We start from the raw sequence: 14750 nt of genomic DNA on the forward strand, positions 1-14750 counted from the left end.
AATGTAAAGTATTATTGGAGGCATTGGTGCCAAATCAAACATATCACTATAATTATCTATTAATATTATCATAATTACTACTAACATTTAGTAAGCAGTTACACGTCAACCGGGCTGCTCTGGTGGCTCAGACTGTAAAGAAACCGCCTGCAATGCAGGAGACCTGGGTTCAATTCCTGGGTTGGTAAGATCCCCTGCAGAAGGGCAACAGCTACCCACTGCCAGTATTCTGGCCTGGAGAATTCCACAGATGGAGGAGCCTGGGGTCCATGGGGTCACATTTGAGTCCGTGGGGTCACAAAGAGTCGGACACAAATGAGAAACTTTCACTTCACTTCACTTACATGTCAGCCACTTTGCAAAACACTGTAAGTGGATTCAATCTTTGTAACAATCTTGTGAGACAGATACTACCATCAACCTCATTTTATAAATGAAGAAACCAGGGTTAAAGAAGTTAGGCAATTTTCCATTAGCATAAAGCTAGTCAAAAAGCCAAAGTTAGAAATCAAGTCATATGGTTCTAGATGCTGAGAGAAGTATGCTATTCTGCTTTCTCATTTGGTAGAAAAAAGAGCCAGAAAATGCTGCACACATTAACAATAAACTGTTTCATGAAAATTCTTCTACAGATAAATCCACAAATAGAAGAACAGAGGTTATTTCATCCACAGTGTACATTTCAAGTTTTTGAATGGAAAACAACGGAGAGATACTATGAACACTACGGAAATAGCTATCTTATCTTTTCACGATATAAAAAAGGCAAAGGAGAACATCTTTGAAGAAAAGTATAATGTTGGCTCATCCAAAACAAAAAGGTCTAATATTCAAACGCTAGGTTCTAAGTAAAGCAAACTACTGGCCACAATAAATATGTGCCCTGTGAGCAGTGCAGCGGAGACACAGCATAGTAGACTGGCTGGCAGGATCAACTATGGGATCCAATCCTGGCACTACTACAAATAAGGAAACGGATGTGTTCTCCATGTCTCAACTGCTTAATCTCTACTAAAAAAATAATATTATACTGTTTTTGTACCTACCTCAAAAAAAAAAATTCAATAGGAAGTACTAAGTTAATGTTAGCAACTTTTATTATTAAGTTGAAGTACCTAAAACTGAATACTAAGTCACTTTCCATAAATGCTCTCATGTAAAATTTCTATATATTCCAGCACTAACTTTTATACACAAAGAATCTGAATATAATCATTGTAAAAATGTATTTCTAAAACATCACTAGGAATTAGGGCTTCTGTGAAATAAAATGAAAACCAAATGAGTGGTATCACCATCGTTTTCTTCCACAGAGGAATTACAATGAGAGTACACTGGACCCTCCTGGTGGTGCAGTGATGAAGAATCCACCTGCCAATGCAGGGGACATGGGTTCAATCCCTGGACGGGGAAGATCCCACATACCACGGGGCAACTAAGCTCATACACCTCAACTACTGAGCCCGAGCTCTGGAGCCTACAAGCACCAACTACAAAGCCCAAAACCTAGAAGCCATGCGCCACCGCAAGAGAAGCCACCACACTGAGAAGCCTGCACATCACAACAAAGACAGACCCCACTCAATGCAACTCAAGTCGGCACACAGCAACAAAGACCCAGAGCAGCCAAAAATAAATAATTTTTTTAAAGTATTCTTTAAAAAAAATGAGAGCACATCTAGTCTCACAGAAATCAAAAATGACAAATAAATATATAAATGAACATGGGTCTCCCATATTTCTAATAGAAATATCTTACCATAATCTTACTATCAACAATAAATTTTGTTAATTTACGTAAAACAATCTCTTCTCTGGGATATCAGTTCTCACACCTGTTTGGAAAGCAAGGTGCAAGCAAGACAGGGTGCTATTTACAGAATCCACAAAATGATGTTGTAGTTAATGGTAACAAAAGAACTAAAAAAACTTTCCCAGATTATGGAACTGTATACACACATGCAACACATATGCACATTCTCCAATATGAAAATAATAACCACCATCCTCTATCTATGAAAAAAATCTAAGCAAGAGCAATGGCATATTTTCATTAACATTCATTTGGTGCTTGTTAACAGTAACAGTTGTTAACTTCTGAATACCTACTACATATCAGGTCAGGCAATATGCCAAAGAGACTGAGGTGTGTATTTTACTTACAACTTATTTACCTTGTACATAACCATTACTGACTCCTTATCATCATTACTTTCATTTTTACAATGAAACAGCTGAGGTTTCAAAGAGGTTAGATATTTAATCGAAGTTCAAACAATGGGGAAGGCGCAGAGCAAGGACTCAAAACTGTCCAACTGAAACTTCTCATGTATGTGCTTAGATGCTCAGTCATGTCTGACTCTTTGCAACCCCATGGACTGTAGCCAGCCAGGCTCCTCTGTCCATGGGATTCTCCAGGCAAGAATACTGGAGTAGGTTGCCATGCTCTCCTCCAGGGGATCTTCCCAAGCCAGGGATCAAACCCAGGTCTCTTGCCTGCAAGCGGTTTCTTAACCTCTGAGCCATGAGGGAAGCCTGACACTTTGCATGCTTAACCACAACACTACACTCTACACTATGCAATAAAATCGTAAATTTAAACATTTTACACAATTGTATTTATTTAAATGTTATACAAATCAGAAAAGATCAACATTAATCAATTTTAAGAATAAAATATACACATCAGTGACAGGACCATTGAAGGATCACTGCCAAGAATGTAACATAAGCATGGTGAAAGTTGTTTAGAGAGTATACCTTTAGTGTTCTCCCTCTAAAAAAGAAATGGTAATTATTGGGTTGGCCAAGAAGTTGATTCAGGATTTTCTGTAAGATGTGAGGGAAAACTGGAACAAACTTTTTGGCCAACCCAATATTTCATGTGACGCAATGGCGATGTTAACTAACACTATGGTGGTAGCTATTATGTTAATACATTAAAGTAGCAAAGAAATACATTTATAATTTGTTTTCATTAAACTCACACAATGTTATGTGTCAATTATATCTTAATAACCCTGGGGGGAAAAAGAATTGCTGAGAAGCCTGTTATTAAAATTATTTTGGAAATTACTCAAGAGTTGCAAGTGTAACATGCTTTGGTTAGGTACTCAACTAACCAAATCTAGTTTTATAAGTTGTAATTCAAATAAAGGTCTTCTTACTAGAATATAAACCAACTGTAAAATCAACCACTGGTCAATTAACCTAACTTAAGTCCTCAAAGAGAGGATGTATTTTTAGAGAATAAAATTAAGTTTTAGGGGATAAACTAAATCCACTCTAATCCGTGTGTAGCCATTTTGGACTTCACATCTTAATTTGAGGAGGCATAGGGCTACCAGTACTGTTAAAAGGAAAATGATAACCTTTAGTTTTCTTTTGGCTGAACTGTTATCTGGTAAACAAAATACGACTGATATATTGACTTTTGTAGCGCATTTTCTAACATTACCCTATACGTCCATGATTTCTAATTTAATATTATTATAATTAGCATATCCATAGTCATAATTGAAAAGACAGAAAACTATATAAAAATAATTCTCATAATAAGGAGAGTGAAAAGACTGTTCATACTTCAAACATGTTTAGGTCAATTCAACTTAAAATCTTATTGTGCTGGAATGAAATTTTACTGAAAGATAAGGGCTTTAGGTCTGCACTGGACAGCTATTAAAGACAAGAAAATCTACTAATCATCAAATTTAAAAATAATCTTAACTCAAGCCTTAAAATGCATTTACCTTATGATATCCATTGCCTGGTAAAGTATTTCAGACTGATCAACTCCAAGAACCTTCTTTGCCCCTGCTTTAGCAGCAAACATAGAGAGAATTCCAGTTCCACAACCAACATCCAAAACTACCTGGTATAATAATAAAAGAAAAAGAATACATGTTATTGAGAAGGTCTAGTACTCTTGCCTGGAAAATCCCATGGACGGAGGAGCCTGATGGGCTGCAGTCCATGGGGTCTCGAAGAGTCAGACAGGACTGAACGACTTCACTTTCACTTCTCATTTTCATGCACTGGAGAAGGAAACGGCAACCCACTCCAGTATTCTTGCCTGGAGAATCCCAGGGATGGGGGAGCCTGGTGGGCTGCCGTTTATGGGGTTGTACAGAGTCGGACACGACTGAAGTGACTTAGCAGACTTAGCAGCAACACTTTAAATCCTATTCATACATGATGATGTTTCTGGCTAGGAATAGATAACAAAATTTAAACTTCACCAAACATGGTAATAATTTCTACTTGGGTAAATTGAACATATAATTATATTATTTTAAATTCATAACTGTTTTGGCCACAGTTTATTGCAATCATATGCAACAATGTAAATTTAAGAAATGTTTTATATGAAATGAGCAATTCCCACAGACTTACTAGGGAAGTAGTCTGTCTTTTATTTCCTTATTGTATGTACGCTCTAACTTAGATTCAGTAATCCTAAATTTTAACAGAAATAAGCTTTCTCAAGTTTAAGGACCAGAAGTTAACCTAAGCAGGATAGTCTGATCCAATATAATTTAAAAATGGTTATAATATAGAATATTGTCATACCCACTCCACTTCCAAAGTTTAATATTCAACTCATTTAATTATAGATACAATAAAAAATAGGCTTTTAAGAATTCAGTAACTTGAGAATTTAAGTTTTCAAAAGATATTCATTATCAATGGTAGAAACAGTAAGAAGAATGAAATTTAATATGTTATTGGGGATTGGAATGTAACAATTATTTCTAATCAAGAATTTCATATGGTTCTTCCCAGAATAATAATAATGAAATCTGCATGGCTCACAGTAAAAAATAAATAAATAGATAAACAAAACAAATTACCAAGGAAACACATTAAGCAAAATACTCAGAAACAACCAAGAATAAATAGAGAGTAATAGGGAAAAGTAGTGTGATAAAGAAAACTCAAGCACAGAGCAGAGCTTAGGGCAAGGGGAGAGGACACACACACTCTTTTAGAATTTTAAATAGGTCCATGAAGCGCTTTTCCTAGCAAGAATATTGGAATGGATTTCCATTTCCTTCTCCAGGGGATCTTTCCGACCCAGGGATCAAACCCATGAGACGTCTCCTGCTTGGCAGGTAGATTCTTTACCACTGCACCACCTGGGAAGCCACTGTAAGAAAAACAGAACTAGAATTTATCTATCGTATTATTCAATCTATAGGGCTTCCCTAGTGGCTCAACAGTAAAGAATCTGCCAGCAATGTAGGAGATGCAGGTTCAATCCCTGGGTTGGAAGATCTCCTGAAGGAGGAATTGGCAACCCACTCCAGTATTCTAGCCTGGGAAATCCCACAGACAGAGGAATCTGGTGGGCTATACTCCATGGGATTGCAAAGAGTCAGACACGAAATAAATCTTTGTAAATGAACTTATTTACAAAACAGAAACAGACTCACATGCTTAAAGAATAAACTTATGGTTGCCGGAGCAGGACGAATTGGGGGAAGAGATAGTCAGGAAGTTTGGGATGGACATGTACACACTGCTTTATTTAAAATGGAAACCAACAAGGACCTACCGTATAGCACAGGGAACTGTGCTCAATGAAACAGCCTGGATGGGAGAGGAGTTTGGGAGAGAATGGATACATGTATATGTATGGCTGAGTGCCTTTGCTGTCTATCTGAAACTATCATAACATTGTTAACTGGCTGCTGCTGCTGCTGCTGCTAAGTCACTTCAGTCATGTCCAACTCTGTGCGACCCCATAGACGGCAGCCCATCAGGCTTCACCATCCCTGAGATTCTCCAGGCAAGAACACTGGAGTGGGTTGCCATTTCCTTCTCCAATGCAAAGTGAAAAGTGAAAGTGAAGTTGCTCAGTCGTCTCCGACTCCTAGCGACCCCATGGACTGCAGCCTACCAGGCTCCTCTGTCCATGGGATTTTCCAAGCAAGAGTACTGGAGTGGGGTGCCATCGCCTTCTCCATTAACTGGCTATACTTCAATATAAAATAAAATTTTTTTAAAAAGAATCTATTACATTGTTCAACAACTACTTTTTCACTAGGTAATATATTCATTTTTCCACAAACATAAGAAAATCAGCTTGTCTATTTTTTTTTTAAGTCTCAGTATTTTTATGGGGACTGAAAACATAAATTTACAGAACACAGACAATTTCATTTTGTGTTTTCTATTCAGGAACATGGTAAGAATTTCATTTGTTTTAATCATCTGTTATGTTCTTAAGGAGTCTGGCATTTTTTAAAAATCTTTTTCATGTAAGTCCTGCACACTCAAGTCTGTTCCTATGCATTTTATCTTCTGCACTGTTTACTAGTATAAGGGAAGTCTGTTTCATTACATTTTTAAAATATATCAGAACTGACTCCAGAGGACAGCATCTAAATAGTCTTAATTTCTATTGAAGAAATAAGGTTGTCAAAAGGCTGCTACTCTGTGTCCCCTATCCTCTCTGCCCCCCTTAGAAGGCTGAGGCTGCTTAGGGAGAATGCGACTGTCCCCGACCGTAATGTTACCTGTTTGGGTGAGTCAGCACATTTTAACATAACCACTTCACACATTAAGAGAGTTCAAAACTGTAAAATGAAATCTATAAAATACCACTGCAAAACCATTTTTTTAAGTTACAAATAAATATACTAACCACATCATCAAGTAAATACTATAACACAGAGCATATATATTTACAGCATGGTTATAGTATATCAACCTGAAATATTACATGGCATAAAATAATAAAATGTAAAAATATATACAACACAACAGTAAGTGATGACTTCCCAGAAACTTTCATTGAAATATTTGCAAAATTAAAAATAAAAGATCAGTGTAGAATTTACCAAGTTTGACAGCACAGTGCTTTGGCAATGGTGCTTGGGAATATTGAATATCAACATTCATGCAGTTTCTGGAAAGGCAAGCTGGCAGCACTAACTCCATCCAGGGTAGAACCTTTCTGAACCAGAGAGTCCTCTGCAAGAATTTATCTTATTATTCTATTCCTACATTTATAAAAAGATTTTTAATATTTTATATTTTTACATGCATTATTTCTAATATAAAAAATTAGAACTATGACCAATTTACACTGAATTTTTGAGCCATTAAAATAACATTAAATAAGGGATTATCTTAGAGAAACTGCTAAGTGACAACAACGAAGTACAGCAGGATATATATCATGTACTCCAATTAGAGTATATATTATCTTGTAAAACTACACACATACATAATTTATATACATATATATATATATATAAAATCTTACTTAATTCTTTCTGAAGGAAAGAGAGGTTTAGAGAAAGAAACAGATTCAGGATCATACAGCGGGTAATCTGTAAAGCTTGAACTCAAACATAGGTCAAGCTGCTTTTTTAAAAGTGCATACTTAAATTATATTTTTAGTTGCATACTAATTATTTATTACATCTAGCTCAGATTTAGGTATTTGGGCAAATAAACTAAAACTTGATAGAACCAATAAAGAGGGAGAATGATAACAGAATACACTAACATTATTTTATAAAACAATGAAGGAATGTATATAAAACATTTTAACTGTAGATAATAATCAAAAGCATAAAAAAGGCACCAAACTGTGAATTTCTTCAATGAACTACAAATAGAAATTAATTATGAGTGAGCGATAACAAGATTATGCCACCCAAAGTTAAATTAAATCTGAGAAACCATATGGCCTCCACAGGAGCTTTGTGAATTAAAACAATATTAAGAAAGGAAAGAAGGAAAGGAAGCAGGAAGGATGGAGGGAGAGGAAAAGAAATTTTAATCCCTTTTCTGAAAAATAAACTTCTACTGTGCCCTAAACAATACATGATACAGAAGCTAGAGCTGTGATATGAAATTTGTCTACCTAATGAAGAAAAATGAAAACAAAAACAATGGTATAAAACTTAAGAAGACATATTATTCCATACATTTTTTAAAAGAACTATATTTAAGTAATTTCATGAACATGTTCTGTCATGCCACACAGGACCTATGCATGAAAAATAATAAGAATTAACAACTCATTAATGAATCCCACCCTAATTATTTTCTCCTTAAAGTACAGTGGCACCGGGTTAAGGGCACTAGACTAGGACTAAAACCTTCAAGTCCTGTGTTTTTAGTTGCCTATTTTAGGACAAGTCTTTAACCTATTGGTTTCAAATTCCTCATGTATTAAATGGAGATAAATACCTACCATCCCTAGTTACAGCAGAGACAACACGTTTGAAAATATTCTATAAATTATCAAACACTATTTAAATGTATGGTAGTATATTTTCTACATCTGCAGCCATAGTACAATACAAAGAAGAGTATTCCAAATCACATAAAATCTCCAGATTACTACTGTTAATTACAGAGAATTATATCCTGAATATGCTTTAAAGAGTTAGAAATTGATACATATTTTACATTATACTCAAGAAACCATAAATGCCAAGCAAACCTAACCACACATTGATAAAAGAAAACATGTTAGCCAAAATACTAAGGAAAAATACTTCCAATTTATTAATAAGCCCTCTCTTAGGTGTGGCAGATTTAATCTCTTCAGTAAAAGCAGTAGGTACAATATAAAATAAACTTTATATATTTTCCATGGTCATGTATTTTGTCCAAAAGTGTATAATATATATGGTATTTCTATAAGTTACAAATAAAAAATTTAAAGCAGATAATGACTGTGTACAGGTCTATGAACCCAGTAAGATGTGTTTCATATACATAGAAATATTCATAATTACTTAATTTCCTGATTAATCTTATGATTACTAATACTTTTGTCTTTTCACTATTTTCTTATGTAATACAAAAGTCTATTCAAAGCATACTGAAAAAGAAACTACTTTTACTTAAAAGATTCTTACTGCATTGGTATCAAAAAGTATTTACAGCATTCATATCAAAAAGTATTTTTAAAATATTTTACAAGATAGCTCAAAGATACTGCTTTTATAAAAACAGAAGTCCTAAAATTTTAGAACCAGAAAATTTTTTTTTAAATCATTTTATAGATGAGGCCCACAAAGACTCACCACTGTCTAAAATTATTATGTGGCTGGATCCTGAGTAGCCAGGCAGAACTAGTGATTCCCAGACTAGTACATGTTTAAATTGTATAGAACATATTAAGCAAAAAATAAAATGAAAACCTAGGCATAATCTAACTGTAACTTTAAAGCAAAATTTTAACAGTAACATTATTTGCTTCACTAGAAAGTGTTTTTTAAGATATTAAATAAACTTCTAGAATTTTAGATGCACATATAAAAACTACTAAAAAAATAATTAGTCTTTGCTATAATAAATAAAACGCAAATAAAAAAGCCAACAAAGAACTGATAAAAACTAACATTTTAAAAAAGGAAATAATCTGCCTATTGGGGAATTAGCAAAAACAAAGAAATACACACCATCATTACCTTATAGGTAATGCATTGGCCAAAAGATATCAGAACCATATAAATTTCACATCTCCAACTCAGCTAAGTCACAAGTTAAACACTGCTCTTAGGCATTAGGTATGGAAAACGAAAAGCCAGTCATATATATATATATATGTGTTACTCCAACCAACATAAAACTCAGGAAAACAGTCTTTTCAATATATTAAGGTTGTGGGTCACTACTGCAATATCATATAAGGTCCATGAAATAACTTTAGAAAAGTATCTTTTAAAATTAAGGGAAACTATGAAAACCTGATGTTACCAGTATAGTCTTGAAGTAGAAAGTGTGTGTGTATGTTAGTCACTCAGTCGTGTCTGACTCTTTGCAATCTCATGGACTGTAGCCCACCAGGCTCCTCTGTCCATGGGATTCTCCAGGCAAAAATGCTGGAGTGGGTTGCCATACCCTTCTTCAGGGGATCTTCCCGACCCAGGGATCAAACCCAGGTCTCCCGCACTGCAGGCAGATACTTTACCATCTGAGCCACCTGGGAAGACCCTGAAGTAGCAAGAGAGGGGGAAAATTTCCAAGCAAAGGTATGTGAGTGGCAGAGACAATCATATACTAGGCTAAATTAGTGGACTAACTTCCAGTAAGGTAGAACAAATAGAAAACCTGAACTCTTAGGTACCATGCCAATGTAGAGAAGGAGGTAAAGAGAAAGTGAAGAAAAAATGGAAAAATTCACAAGGAAGGAAAAAATATATGACACAAATTTCATGCATATACACACCATGAAAGATCATCTTTGAAATAACCAGAGGCAATATAAAGACTAATTGTAAAATATAAAGTATCTCATAAAATGGTCTCAAAAAAAAGCACATAAAATAAATTCTACCTGAAAATATTTGACCCTATTTACCAAATGAGTTTTTAAACTAAGTTTTAACTAATTAATGTGAACTAAAATAATAAATAAATGCTTTGATATGGGGTTTATCTTGTACATTTGAAATTAACAAGAATCACAGTAAATCAAAAACATGGTTTAAGAAAAACTTACCTGACTGAGCAAAGTTTAAGTTAAATCACTATAATTAATGAATTTCAATTAAAAAAAAAGTGTAATGAATAACACCAATCAGCATTTCTGTTATCAGTATTCTGCACCACAGATCAGCATCACAAAAGTCTTCCATGAAATAAAGCCAGTATACATGAAATCGGGCTTCCCTGGTAGCTCAGCTGGTGAAGAATACACCTGCAATGCAGGAGACCCTGGTTCAATTTCTGGGACAGGAAGATCCTCTTGAGAAGGGATAGGCTACCCACTCCAGTCTTCTTGGGCTTTCCTGGTGGCTCAGATGGTAAAGAATCCACGTGCGATGCGTGAGATCTGGGTTTGATCCCTGGGTTGGGAAGACCCCCTGGAGGAGGGCATGGCAACCCACTCCAGTATTCTTGCCTGGAGAATCCCTGTGAACAGAGGAGCCTGGCGGGCTACAGTCCATGGGGTCACAAAGAGTGGGACACGACTGAGTGACTAAGCACAGTACACACATGAAATCAACTGCTGTCACAATGACCCAAGAGAGTATTTCTGCTACCCAAGATCCACATGAAACATGTAATTCTATAGCCTATGCTCCTCACCTTGTCTTTGAAGATATGTGGGTTTTGGTATATAAAATCTCGGTAACTTTCTGTTCGTACTTTGTCCTAGGGCAGAGAAAGGAAAACATCACATTATACTTACAAATAAAATTTTTTAAGGAAGATATCTGCTAATTATCACATACATTTCTATAGCTACTTTTTGCCTGGAAACCCATGTTTAATCCTTTTTTGCTAGAAGAAAATAATAGGGACTTCCCTCTGGTCCACTGGCTAAGACTCCAAGCTCTCAATGCAGGGGTCTCAGGTTCGATCCCTGGTGGGGGAACTAGATCCCATAAACCACAACTAAAGATCTCGTGTGGTGAAACTAACATCCAGCACAGACAAATAAATATTTTTTCAAACAGAAAATAAGAACAGTAACAGCAACAACACACAAAGAAAACATTTAATAACATCAATGAAAGTCAAATAAGGCCTAAGTTCTTAAAAATGTACATATTTTTGCCTTGATGTGCACCATCACTATAAGACTCCAAGTGATGATTAATACTAATGGGCCTGATTCCCTGTAATAGAACTAGGTTAAAATATGAGAGAAAAAAGACAAAACAGACAGATGTGAAAATTACAGTTACATAATGAAAAATGACGGAGAAGGCAATGGCACCCCACTCCAGTACTCTTGCCTGGAAAATCCCATGGATGAAGGAGCCTGGTGGACTACAGTCCATGGGGTCGCGAAGAGTCGGACACGACTGAGCGACTTCACTTTCACTTTTCACTTTCATGCATTGGAGAAGGAAATGGCAACCCACTCCAGTGTTCTTGCCTGGAGAATCCCAGGGACGGGGGAGCCTGGTGGGCTGCCGTCTATGGGGTCGCACAGAGTCAGACACGACTGAAGCGACTTAGCAGCAGCAATGAAAAATGAAGCTAAACCAAGTACAGTTTTCTAAGAAAGTCGTCAATCAGCACCTACGTGGTTTATAATCCTGTTTTGTTTCTAGAACTGTCTGTAGTAGGAAATGATGCTTAAAAGCCTATAAGCCTAAAAGTAAATCATTGGAGCCCTACAGCCCACATTATGAGACTTCACTCCAGAGTCTCACATGACCTGTAACTCAGGCAGGCACTGAACGTTAACATTTATGTTGGTTCCTGAAGAGTGCCGATTCCCTTTTAAATCACCTCAGCTGAGGCATGTACTGACAGCAAATTAAGCAATAAGGGCACAGTTGCTAAGGGAGTAAAACGAGTCTGATAAAAATATCTCAAACCGGGAATTTTAAATTTCACACTTGGTAAAAAGTAGTTAACATCAAATACTACAACATTTATACCATTCACATCCCTGACAAAACCATGTTCATGCCAATATTGGAATTAAAAAAAAAAGATATCTAAGTCTTAAATTAGAAGCTGTTTTACAGGGGGAATTCCATAATTAATTCCATGTTTTATGATAGTATTAGTTCTAACTGCTTTACAAACAAAATTTTAAATCAGGTTTATTAAATTTATGTATTTTAAGATTATTAGAATCTAATATTCAAATTAATTTAAACATACTATTAAGTAATTAATTTTACAAATCTTTAAAAAGAATACCATTTCATACATTCTTACTATTTTTATACTCCTCTTACGCTATAACCAGTGATTTTTGCTGACACAACAAAACCCACAGAGGGTGAACACATCAGTCAAGAAGGCAGCCATTCAGAAAGCTCTCACCAATCACACTGCTCTAATTTAATCACTAGCACCCCAACTCCTGTCCTAAGTCCATGCGCTGCTGCTCAGTTCAACCATAACCCTTCATCCAGCTCTTCCTACACATCCATTTGCTTTCACTCATATGCTCACCCTGGTGCAATGAAATTCAAAGTATACTAAACACAGTGCTTTGGACATAGCAGAGCTTTGATTTAATAAATGAATGTTTGAGAGGAAAATCCACTGAATGTGAAAATCCAAACAAATTAAAGACAAGCCTCAAACCATTCCTAAAAATTTATTCTACTACTACTACTACTAAGTCGCTTCAGTTGTGTCCGACTCTGCAATCCCAGAGATGGCAGCCCACCAGGCTCCACCATCCCTGGGATTCTCCAGGCAAGAACGCTGGAGTGGGTTGCCATTTCCTTCTCCAATGCAGGAAAGTGAAGTCGCTCAGTCACAAAAGACTAAAACTGTTCAATACAAAATAAGGTAATAAACAAAAATAAACTAATCTTTTGCACTCACCTATTAAAACTAAGAAACACAAAAGAACAAGAGGTTCTTCTGCTTCTCAATATTAGGAAGCAAAATAATCTTTTAAGACTAATACATGGTGTCATGGAATTATTCCTACAAATATTTTAAAAATTTAAGTATGAGACTAAAGACAACAGAAAAATTATATACTATAAATTTTACCGATATAAGTAACAGCATGTTTTAAAATACAGGCTCATGAAGGTGGACAGAATGCCTGAGTCAGCTACAAATACAAGGAGGAAAATGAAGTAAAGAAAAATTATTTAATGGTACTATAGTTTGGATAAATGTTCACCAGGATAAACAATGTTTTTCTTGGGGGGAAAAAAACAGAGAGAGAGAGAGAGAGCTACATCTCAGATTTAAAACATTAGCAACAAAGGAAAGATAAAGTGGCGAAGGATTTTGAAAGTTCATGTCATCTATTCTGGGATCAACTACATCTCTGGAATTCAAAGTTACCTTCATCTTGATTCTAAAAAATAAGATTACAAACTACCCTTATTTATAATCACTAAATAAGGCATATCCAAAATAGTGTCATTAAAATATTGTATCTGAGACTAAGCAACAAAAAATCCAAATAATATTTTTATAAAAGCAAGGCCAATTCTAAGCATAAAAACAAGTCCTGTATGTATGGCTTCTCAATTTTAAATGATTTGTAAAGATCATGTAAGATTCTGGTAGTAGCACAACCTTAAACAAATTGTATGTGCTAAGAATTGTTTTGATAGGAAACAGAAGAAATATTGTGTGACATAAGGCAATATTTCATATTTCCCCACAGTATGTAACTCAGCAAAATATAAAATGGACAGTCTTTTGAATGAACTATATCCATATTTCCTATGATACAAGGAGAGGTGGTTATACTATATATCAGCTAAGGGGAATTAAGGCATGGGAAATTATATTAATAAGAATTCTTAAGTGATTCCAGATCTAAAAGAAAAAGACAGCACTGGGAACTTTCAGCTGGAACTTCTTAATGTATTATCAAAAGGACTTAAAGATACTCTATCAGGTATGAAATCCTCTAGTTACTGAAATATAGCTACAAGGGTCCAGAAGAGAGATTTGGAAATAAGTCCAAACTGGATTTTCCAGATGACTAAACCAAGAGCACTCAGATGTACTATCTTCTAGGAGTCTCAGTAACTTACCAGTCTGAAAAATCCAATACAATTTCCCTATCAAAAGCATTAAAGGTTCATGGCATTGAAACTGATGGGGTGATTTAAAATGACAAACATGGGCAAAGAAAAACTCCTTTAAAGAAAATATTCTAGACACAATAAAATTAATTTTAATGAGGAAAACAGTGTATGTCCATTTCTTTTAAATAAATTCATCCTGGACTTAAAATAATTTATTACTTACAACTGTTATTTGCAATCCTATGCAACTACCCAAGTAACAACAAAAAGCACAACCAACCGTGACAAGTCATTAGTGAA

The 14750-nt window shown here is 35.3% G+C and overlaps 1 protein-coding gene across 2 annotated transcripts in view; it reads right to left on the reverse strand.

Annotated features, from left to right (window-relative positions):
* Window positions 1-14750, reverse strand: part of PRMT3 (protein arginine methyltransferase 3) — a 129701-nt gene that overhangs the window by 98162 nt on the left and 16789 nt on the right. For both annotated transcript variants that reach the window (XM_025286294.2, XM_025286293.2), the window contains 2 exons: window positions 11062-11127; window positions 3750-3871 (listed from right to left, as the gene is read on the reverse strand). In XM_025286294.2, coding sequence (XP_025142079.2) covers window positions 3750-3871; window positions 11062-11127 — 188 coding nt within the window. The remainder of the gene's footprint in view (window positions 1-3749; window positions 3872-11061; window positions 11128-14750) is intronic.

This window comes from Bubalus bubalis, chromosome 5 (assembly GCF_019923935.1).
Source record: "Bubalus bubalis isolate 160015118507 breed Murrah chromosome 5, NDDB_SH_1, whole genome shotgun sequence".
Classification (NCBI taxonomy): domain Eukaryota; kingdom Metazoa; phylum Chordata; class Mammalia; order Artiodactyla; family Bovidae; genus Bubalus; species Bubalus bubalis.